We start from the raw sequence: 10,965 nt of genomic DNA, 5'->3' as shown, positions 1-10,965 counted from the left end.
TCTAGTCGCCAGCCGAGCAGGAAGTGAAGAGAGCGAGAGAAGGAAGTGGCCGCTTTTTTAAAGGGAGAGAGACCATGCCCCAATGGGCTGGTATCTCAGCGGCTATAGGCTGGAGGAGCGGAAGGACCTCCCGCAACAGAGGGAGAGGCACATGCTAGAGGATAACTTGAAAGAGTTGGTTTTCTCCTTCCTCTATGTTGAGTCCTGAGGCCTGGTGACAAATGCCCAAACCACCTTATCAATGTCCTTAATTTTGTATAATTTTGCTTAGTTATGTGTCTTCCTCTTATTACTCAACATAAATTTTTAAGAATAAATTTCCTACTAATATAAATCAAATAGTTTGTATTTAATGAATTTGTAACTTACTAATAACTTTATTTTAGATGAACCCAGTACGGCCTATCACAGTCAGCAATGAAAACATCTGCTGACATAGCTCCTACCTGTAGCCTCGTTTTGCTGACTTTTAAACTTTCTTTTATCTCTAATGAGGACCTAAGTTAAAATGAATGAAAACAATATTAACTCTTTAGATTTAGAAGATGCTTTTTATGCTTCTGTGTTCCTTAAAAGTGCATTTATTTTTGTGCATCTTGAATTAAAAGTGCATTTATTTTTGTGCATCTTGATTGGGAAAAGCACTCCCACCACCATATCTCCATGTAATACTAATACTCATGAAATAGTAAGAAGGCTCGAATTTTAAATCCCTTTTTTTTAAGATTTATTTATTTATTATGTGTACAGTATTCTGCCTGAATGTACACCTGCAGGCCAGAAGAGTGTACCAGATCTCATTATGTGTGGCTATGAGCCACCATATGGTTGCTGGGAATTGAACTCAGGATCTCTGGAAGAGCAACCAGTGCTATTAACTGCTGAGTCATCTTCCCAGCCCCTTTAATCCCCTTTTGTCTAAAAGTAAGAAAGAAATGATTTTTATATCTAATCTTAAGTATTTATTCTTCTGAATATTACAGATATAGCCATCTTGGATTCCAGAATATTTAAACAGAATGTGCAGATTGATAACATCAGTGATTTTTAAGCTTTTTTAATACATAAAATTTTTCTAATTCCTCCTTAAATGTTAAGATATACATACATACACACATATATAAGAAATGAAATCAATATGTCAAAAAGACATCCACACTCCTGTGTTCATGGCAGCAAATTTCACAATGCCCAAGAAATGGTCCCATCCATGTGTCTATCAGTTGATGGATGGACAAGGAAAATGTGTTCCGTGCATATAGTGAATAGTTTTTAACAGTTAAAAACAGAATGTAATCTTGTCATTTGTGACAACATAAATGAAAAGAGAAATCATGGGCCAAATTACATGATCCAGACATATAAAAACAAGTACCACATGATGTTATTCATGTGTGAAAACTAAAAATTTTGCAAACACAGAAATTGAGAATACCATGATGATTACCAGAGGCTCTTCTTAGAGCAGGGATGTGGGAAGTTTTGTCAGTGTGTACTGAGTTGCAGTTACTTAAGAGCAGGTAATTCACCCATATTATTATACTGTAGGTGGGGACAGATGACAACATGCTTTGTATTTCACAAAGCTAGAAGAAAGTTTTGTAATAAAGAAATGATAAATGTTTAAAGAGATAGGTATGTTTAATCATTACCAAATATGTGTATTAATAAAAAATGATATGGCATACTTTTAATATGTACAGTTATTATGTGTTTTTTTAAATAAACTTAATTGGACTCTAAGCCCTCAAGAAAAAAATGTTAATTTACATAAGTAGGCCTATGTGCTGACTATCTAAATAGTTTAATACATTTATGTTTATTGGCTCTGTTTCTTTCCAATAGATTGACCCAACATTAAGAAAACATCGAGAACAGCTAGTCATTGAAGTTGGACAAAAGCTGGATAAAGCTAAGATGATCCGTTTTGAAGAGCGAACTGGTTATTTTTCCTCCACTGATTTGGGTAGAACTGCCAGCCACTACTATATTAAATATAACACCATCGAGGTATTACACTGAATGGAACAAATAACAACAGTATCTTCACTTTATATTCAGATAATTCCTAGTCTTTGGAATATGCTGATAATTCAGAATAACAAAAGCAGCTAAGACAACAAAATATATTATAGGAATTCAATAATACCCTTAGTATTGACAAGATACAAATAAGATTTTAAATAGTCTTGGCCCTTTGCCAAGCAATCAATGAACTTCTAAAGCATGTAGAGCACATTGCTGAGTCCTAAAGAATGAATGCCAGTATAAATTAAGTGGGAAATGATAATTTGATGATTTTTTTAAATAAAAAGTAAAAAGATTATTTGCATTTTAAGAACCAGTGGTTAGAGTTCACTAGGCCAAGCTGACTCAGGACAGCTTGGGGATTTTTTTTTTTTACAGGGTTTCTCTGTAGCTTTGAAAGTGCCTGTCCCGGAACTAGCTCTTGTAGACCAGGCTGGCCTCAAACTCCCAGAGATCCGCCTGCTTCTGCCTCCCGAGTGCTGGGATTAAAGACGTGCGCCACCACTGCCCGGCCCAGCTTGGGGATTTTTGAAGGTTAATATTTTAAATATGTAACTGCAAATTCTTGCCTTTTCCTACCTTTTTTCTTTATTTTTCCAATTGCTTGTATTTAAGGAATGGTTATAGATGTGATAATTGCATTTTGGTGGCCAGTCTAAGTTCAGTTTGACCTCCACCTCCCAAGTGCTGGATACCAGGCCCATATCAAAATGCCTCGCTTACTCATTGCCTTTGAGTTGCTCCTGTGTCAGATGAGGGGCTGCTTTAACATTCATGGCTTTGAGTTTATCTGTACTCTCCTGTATATGTGTTTTATTTAATAATCATGGCTTGAATTTTATATTCACTTTTAGTTTTGTACTTTTATAGACACTTTTAGTTTAAAAAGAAATCATCCCAATTCGATTTCTTCAAATGTAGACTCATCAATTTATCTGAAATTTAGTTTTTATATCTATTTATGTTTTGCATATAAATAGTACAAGTCTTAGAAAATAGTTTTCATATGCTTAATAGATTGTCCCTATATTTTCTGAAATAAACCTTATGCTTGTATTAATAGTCAGATTCTTTAAAACCTTTGACATATATTATCTTTTATTTGTTTGGGGTTTTTTTTTGTTTTTGTTTTTGTTTTTTTGAGACAGGGTTTCTCTGTGTTGCTTTGGAGTCTATCCTGGAACTAGCTCCTGTAGACCAGACTAGCCTCGACCTCGAAATCTGCCTACCTCTGCCTTCCAAGTGCTGGGATTAAAAGCGTGCACCACCACAACCCAGCTGACATATATTATCTTACAACTTACAATTGGGGATTCTTTAACACAATACCCAGCATTTTCTCCTTCCATCACCCACTAACTGTCTGTTCTCTTTCTCTAATTGCACAACCTTTCTTGCTTGTCCACTCGTTGGCATATGCTACCTAGTCTTTTTTATTATTATTACGTAAGTTTATTCATTTATTTTACATCCCAACAACAGCTTTCTCTTACCCCTTCCTCCCATTTACTTCCCCTATTTCCTCCACCCCTTTTCCACATCTGTTCCGAAAGGGGCAGTCCTCCCATGCATGTCAACAGAGCATGGCCTATCTAGTTTAGGTAGGACTACGCTCCTAATCTTGTATTAAAGCCAGGCAAGGCAACCAACATTAGGAACAAGTTCCCTAAAGCCAACCAAACTCTTAGGGACAGGCCTGAATCCCAAGTAGACCAAGCCAGAACATCTTCTCACATATGCAGAGAGCCTAGGCCTGTCCCATGCAGGCTCTCTTGTTGGTCCATAGTCAACTCCTTGGGTGAGCCCAGTCAAAGCCAAGTCTTAAATCCATTTGCAGTTCTTTCATTCTCTGTCTTCATTGTACATAACCTTCGACTTCTTTTCTTCATCCAGTTTCATTGATAATATCAGTATGATGAAAATCATTAGATTTCTGCTTTATATTAATTTCTCTGAATTTTACATGATATATATTTATTTAGTGTCAGTGAATGATCCAAATAAAATTTCTATATACCCTGGCCAAAATGTTTTGGTAAACGTTTTTTAGGCATTTATTGTACATTTTGGTTAATAATGGTTTTATGTATCATTTTGCTCTTATAGATCTTCTTGCTTTGATGATTTCTATAGAGTGAGAATTTGGAATACAGCAGATAGCTGTATGCTCTAGGGCTTCATTTCTCTTAAGTGTGCATATTTAGAGTAAGATGTGTAACTTAACAACACTTCATTGGACTTCTAATTTTAATCAAATATAATATTTATTTTGACAGACATTTAATGAACTTTTTGATGCACACAAAACAGAAAGTGATATCTTTGCTATTGTCTCCAAAGCTGAAGAATTTGATCAAATTAAGGTAAGATTACTTGAGGTTGGAATTAAATGTATATGACATAAATATATATCAATTCATTTATCAAAACTTGTAGTTAATTACAATTTCTCACACATATAAATTTGGAGCATTAACATCTCAACAATATCCACTTTCCTAAAATTATATCATCTTTTGCTTTTGCTCCAAATCAGTAATTTTGTAGATATTGTAGTACTGGAACTATCAAATAAAGCTGGAGTAGTGGTATGTCCTTTAGTTCTTCCATTTGGAAGATAGAGGATCTCTGTAAGTCTGAAGCTAGCCTGGTCTACAGAGCAAGTTCTAGGCCAAGAGTTAGTTACACAATGAAACCCTGTCTCACAGAAGGTGTTGGGATAGACAAGAAAGAAAAACTATTAAATAATGTAAGTGGGTAGGCTTTGGACTACTAAAAGGTAAAGTTCATTGAACAGAATACAAAATAAGTACATGATTCAGACTTAGATTTGAATATTTCTGTACTATTCATATTGTGATTTAATCTCATTAACAGTAAAAACTTTAGTATTCTGAAATAAGAAGTAGTACTTCACATCTTTAATGTATGAATGTGTTATACCTTATAAAAATATGTAACTATAATGAATGCATTTGAAGATAATCAAGTATGCCCTAATCCAGTTGGGCAGAGGTTTAACTCTGATCAAATAAAAAAATGAAATCTCATCAATTGAAGGATACTGAAGTCAGATGATTTAGTTTTTATGGCATAGTAAATTTTTATGTCATTGGAAACTTTAGTATTAGTTATGAATTAAAATACAACTGTCGTCTTCAAAATGGTTTCATATTGTATTTTACAACTACCTGTGGGAAAAATAATGATTTCAGTACTACAGAAGGAGAATGTTATCATATAAAGTGGAAGCTTGTACAAACATACAGTTTAATTTGAACAAGAGAATTTTCCTTAATTCAGTCAAAGTATTAATATAAAAACCTTACCTCTTCTAGGTCAGAGAAGAGGAAGTAGAGGAGCTAGACACCTTGTTAAACAATTTCTGTGAACTCTCAGCTCCTGGAGGTGTGGAAAATAGTTATGGGAAAATAAACATCTTGCTTCAGACCTACATTAGCCGAGGAGAGATGGACAGTTTCTCCCTCATATCAGATTCTGCCTACGTTGCCCAGGTAAGACTCTTAATCCTTTCCCATTTTGCTGATCTTTGAAGACTACTAAATTAGTCCATGAGATACTGAGAATGCTGCCAACTGCCATTTTATCTTAAACCTGTTTCCAATCATTTGTACATCATGTGTATAATCTGTTCTCATGGGTCAAGACTGGAATTCCATTTGGCTATAACTAATTTAAGTGTGAATTAATAAATGTATCTCATTTCATATGTACATTTTGCTAGGTCTATCTAAATATCTAAAATAAGTAATCTTGACCTGTTTGGTAGCACACAACTTAGGTGGGTCTCTGTGAGTTCACGGTCAGCCAAGATTATATAGTGAGACCCTGTCTCGTTTAAAACAAAAACAAACATACTAAAAAAAAAGAAAAACAATGATCTTCTCTACCAGTGATACAATTGAAAACTGAAAGGCAACTATTCCCTAAATTACAACTCACTTACTTCATAGCTTTTTGAATTCTGGTAGAAATGAAATAAAGTAAAATACCTTATTTTGTGCATTTGCTATTTGCCTTTCAGAAAGACATAGCTTATAAAACAGAATATGTTCTTTTTGTCTTACGTATACATTTATATTTTTAGTAATGTTTGCTTTAAAGTGATAAAAATTGAAACTAAATCTGATTTAGAATATGTGAGACTTCTTTCTCTTTCTCTCGCTCTCTCTCCTTCTCTCTCACTCCCCCCCCCACATACATACATACATACATACATACATACACACACACACACATTGAGATGAGACATGATCTCACTCTGCAGCTCTAGCTTGCCTGAAAATTACTGTGTAAACCAGTCTGGCCATAAAATAATTCCACAGATCTGTTTGTAGAGCGTTCTATTTGTAAAGCTAGTTATACTGTTTGATTTTTAGGGAACCATTGTAGTGACCATTTAGTATTGATCACTGCACTGCACTCAACTGTATTTCCTTTGTCACCCTTCCCTCATTAATTTCTCTCCTGACTGAAATGGAAATCTTAATGAATTCTCGCTTAAATTTCTCATACACTTAATCATTGCATGATATACTTAGGAACATTTCAGCCTCTTTCTTATACTCTAGGCACTTGAACAGTCTGTCTGCTACCTTGTTTGTCTTTTGTCTACCTATTTCACTTATGCTTAGAAGGTCTAAGGAATATAGAAATACTTTGCCCTCTGTAAGTTTAATAGATAACATGTACACAATAGTAATAATGATGGAGGAAGGTCATTGGTTAATTATAATAAAGAAACTGCTTAGCCCTCGTAGATTAAAACATAGGTGGGAGGAGTAAACAGAACAGAATGCTGGGAGGAAAAGGAAGTGAGCTCAGAGGCCATGCTCCCCTCTCCCGGGCAGACACACGCAATGAAGCAAGCCGCCAGGTCAGACATGCTGAGTCTTTCCCAGTAAGACTGATGCTACACAGATTCTTAGAGATGGGTTGATCCGGATATGAGAATTAGCCTGTAAGGGCTAGAGTTAATGGGCCAAGCAGTGTTTAGAAGAATACAGTGTCCATGTAATTATTTCGGGGCATAAGCTAGCAGGCAGCCCCGCCACTCCTACTACTACATCAACAGTCTGTCTGCTACCTTGTTTGTCTTTTGTCTACCTATTTCACTTATGCTTAGAAGGTCTAAGGAATATAGAAATACTTTGCCCTCTGTAAGTTTAATAGATAACATGTACACAATAGTAATAGGGCTACTCTTATACTACCTGCTGATAATTAAGGTTGTATAAAGAAAGTTGCTGCACATAATTTAAGTACGTAGCTTGATTTGTCATTCTTCTGAGTCTAGTTGGAATAATAAATTTACTGACATTTAAAAGCACATTGTTATCTAACTACCAGTCTTCTCCTTTTGTTCCTCAGAATGCAGCTAGAATTGTCCGTGCTCTCTTTGAAATTGCACTGAGGAAACGTTGGCCTACTATGACCTACAGGCTTCTGAACCTGAGTAAAGTCATCGACAAGAGACTCTGGGGTTGGGCTAGCCCTTTGAGGCAGTTTTCTGTGTTACCACCACACATTCTGACAAGATTAGAAGAAAAAAACCTTACTGTGGATAAGCTCAAAGACATGAGAAAGGATGAAATAGGTAAGAAGGAAGCAAAAATCTTTACATCTGTTTACCATTATATATATCTTGATCAATATATAAATATGCTGTATTTCCAAATGAAGACATTTTATGGTATTTATGAAATCATTCTTGCTCATCTAAGCTAAATAAAAAAAAACTTTCCAAATTGATTACTTAACTGAATTAGCAATTAAAATAGTTAGATTAGCAAACTTTTGATTATTTTATACATAGACTCTTATCCATAAATGATGAGACTCATTAGATGATGTTCATTCACAATTAAATTCAATGTTTAATTGAGTAACTTTTGTCATGTTTATCAGCAATTTTACAGTTTAAAATCGTGTGGTGACTGGGGATATATCCAAATAGTGGAACGCTAGTCTGTCAGGACTCCCATGCACTACCAAAGTACAATAAATAAGAATTTGTGGACATGAAGCTTTACAGTTCACCACAGTTTGTTAACCTTTAATCACAAACATCTGTATATTTAAACGCAGTTGATATCAGTCTGTACATAGAATTTTTGAGTTTTTTTCTTCACATAATGTTGAGAAGTCCTTGCTACAAATATTTCTGTGGAATTTAACATTATATTGTAAAACCTGTAATATAACTAGGAAATACTTTGCTCCTGAATAGGATGGATACTGCTCCTGCAGAAAGGCAGGCTTAGAACACAAGGGTTGTCATTGTCAGTCTCCCAATATTATTGAGAGGCTAAGAACATTAATATTATATTTAGAGTTGAAGGATACTTTTATAGAATAATAAAAGAAGAGCATCAATAGAAACAAATTGTGATTGTTAAGAAGGGAATTTGAGAATATATAGTAGATGTGTATTTTTTATTTGAATTTATTTTTAAACAAACTTTTATCATTTTACATACCTGTTCCAGTTCCCACTCGCTCCCTTCCTCCTGCTCCTTCCACCTTTCCTCTTTCCTCCCCCCATCCACTCCTCAAAGAGGGTAAGACTTCCAAGGGTAGTCAACACAGCCTGGCACATCACATTGAAGCAGGACTAAGGCCCTCTCCCCTGTATCTAGGCTGAGCCCTAAGGTATCCCTCCAAAGAGAATGGACTCCAAAGAGCAAGTACAAGCAGTAGTAATAAATCATGGTCACACTGCCAGTGGCCCCACAGACTGTACCAGCCATGCAACTGGCACCCATATTCAGAGGGTCTAGTGTGGTCCTATGCTGGCTCCTCCACAATCAATCCAGAGTCAGTGAATTCCCATTAGCTCAGGTAAGCTGGCTGTTTCAGTGGATATCCCCATCATGGTCTTGACTCCTTTGCTCATATTATTGCTCCTCCCTCTTTTCACTGGTCTTTAGGAGCTCAGCACAGTGCTTCACTGTGCATCTCTGCATCGGATTCCATCAGTTGCTGGATGAAGGTTCTATGGTGACAATTAAGGTAGTCATCAATCTGATTACAGGGGAAGGCCAGTTAGGCACACTCTCTACTGTTGCTAGGAGTCTTCGCTGGGGTCATCCTTGTGGGTTCCTGTGAATTTCCCTAGTGCTAGGTTTCTTGCTAGCCACATAATGGCTCCCTCATTTAAGATATCTCTTTTCTTGCTCTCCCTCTCTGCCTTCCCCCATCTCAACCATCCCATTGCCTCCTGTTCTCCTCCTGTTCTCCCACACCATACTCCAAACTTTATCAGGAGATTTTGTCTATTTCCCCGTCCCAGGGAGATCCATATATAATTTTCTTAGGGTTCTCCTTGTTACATAGCTTCTCTGGGGTCATGGGCTATAGGCTGATGAGTATTCTTTGTTTCACATCTGATATTTACTTATGAGTGCATACATACCATATTTGTTTTACTTAGTCTGGCTTACCTCACTCAGGATGGTTTTTTCTAGTTCCATCCATTTACATACAAACTTCAAGATGTCATCGTTTTTTACTGTTGAACAGTATTCCATTGTATAAATGTACCATATTTTCTTTATCCATTCTTCGGTTGAGGGGCATCTAGGTTTTTTCCAGTTTCTGGCTATTACGAATAATACTGCTATGAACATAGTTGAGCAAATGTCCTTGTGGTATGAGTGTGTATTCTTTGGGTACATGACCAAGAGTGATATTGCCAGTTCTTGAGGTAGGTTGATTCCCAATTTTCTGAGAAACCACCAGAGTGATTTCCACAGTGGCTGTGTAAGTTTACACTCCCAGCAGCAAAGGTGGAGTATTCTCCATGGTCCTCATCCTCTACAGCATAAGCTGGAGTGTTTTTGCTATTCTAACTGGTGTAAGACAGTATCCCAGAGTTGTTTTGATTTGCATTTCCCTGATGGCTAATGATTTAAGGTGAAAATTTCCTTAAGTGTCTTTCAACCATTTGATATTTTTTTGTTGAGAATTCTCTGTTTAGATCTATACCCCATTTTTTAATTTGATTATTTGGTATTTTGATGTTTAGTTTCTTGAGTTCTTTATATATTCTGGTTATCGGTCCTCTATCTGATGTGGAGTTGGTGAAGATCTTTTCCCATTCTGTAGGCTACTGTTTTGTCTTGTTTACCTGCTCAGTTTCAGAAGGTCCCATTTATTTATTGTTGCTCTCAGTGACTGTGCTACTGGTGTTATATTTAGGAGGTGGTCTCCTATGCTAAGCGTTCAAAGCTACTTTCCACTTTCTCTTCTCTGAGGTTCAGTGTGACTGGACTTATTTTGAGGTCTTACATCCATTTGGACTTGAGTTTTGTACATGGGGATAGATATGAATCTATATATATTCTTCTATATGTTGATATCTGATTATGCTAGCACCTTTTACTGAAGATGCTTTCTTTTTTCTGTTGTATAATTTTAGCTTCTTTGTTAAAAATAGGGTATTCATTGGTTTGGGGATTAATATCAGGGTCTTTTATTAGATTCCATTGGTCCATCTGTCTGTTTTTATGCCAGTACCAAGCCGTTTTTATTACTGTAACTCTATAATAGAGCTTGATGTCAAGGATTGTGATGTGTACTTAAGTTTCTTTATTGTATAGGACTGTTGGCTATCCGGGTTTTTTTTTTCTTTTCCATTTGAAGATGAGTATTGTTCTTGCAGGGTCTATGAAGAATTGTGCTGTGATTTTGATGGGGATTGCATTGAATCTATAAATTATTGTTGGTAGGATTGCCATTTTTATTATGTTGATACTACCTATCCAAGAGCATAAAAGATCTTTCCATTTTCTAATATCTTCTTCAATTATTTTTTCTTCAAAGACTTAAAGTTCTTGAAGTAAAGGCCTCTCACATCTCTGGTTAGTGTTACCCCAAGATATTTTATGTTATTGGTGGCTATTGTAATGGGTGATT

The 10,965-nt window shown here is 35.9% G+C and overlaps 1 protein-coding gene across 1 annotated transcript in view; it reads left to right on the top strand.

The window, feature by feature from the left end:
- The window catches only part of Ascc3 (activating signal cointegrator 1 complex subunit 3), a 315,331-nt gene that overhangs the window by 168,706 nt on the left and 135,660 nt on the right, over positions 1-10,965 (top strand). The window contains exons 18-21 of the mRNA XM_005363511.2: positions 1,846-2,010; positions 4,305-4,391; positions 5,367-5,543; positions 7,420-7,645. Coding sequence (XP_005363568.1) covers positions 1,846-2,010; positions 4,305-4,391; positions 5,367-5,543; positions 7,420-7,645 — 655 coding nt within the window. The remainder of the gene's footprint in view (positions 1-1,845; positions 2,011-4,304; positions 4,392-5,366; positions 5,544-7,419; positions 7,646-10,965) is intronic.

The sequence above is a fragment of the Microtus ochrogaster genome, linkage group LG9 (assembly GCF_000317375.1).
Source record: "Microtus ochrogaster isolate Prairie Vole_2 linkage group LG9, MicOch1.0, whole genome shotgun sequence".
Lineage (NCBI taxonomy): Eukaryota > Metazoa > Chordata > Mammalia > Rodentia > Cricetidae > Microtus > Microtus ochrogaster.
This window is presented reverse-complemented; position numbering and strand designations above follow the sequence as displayed.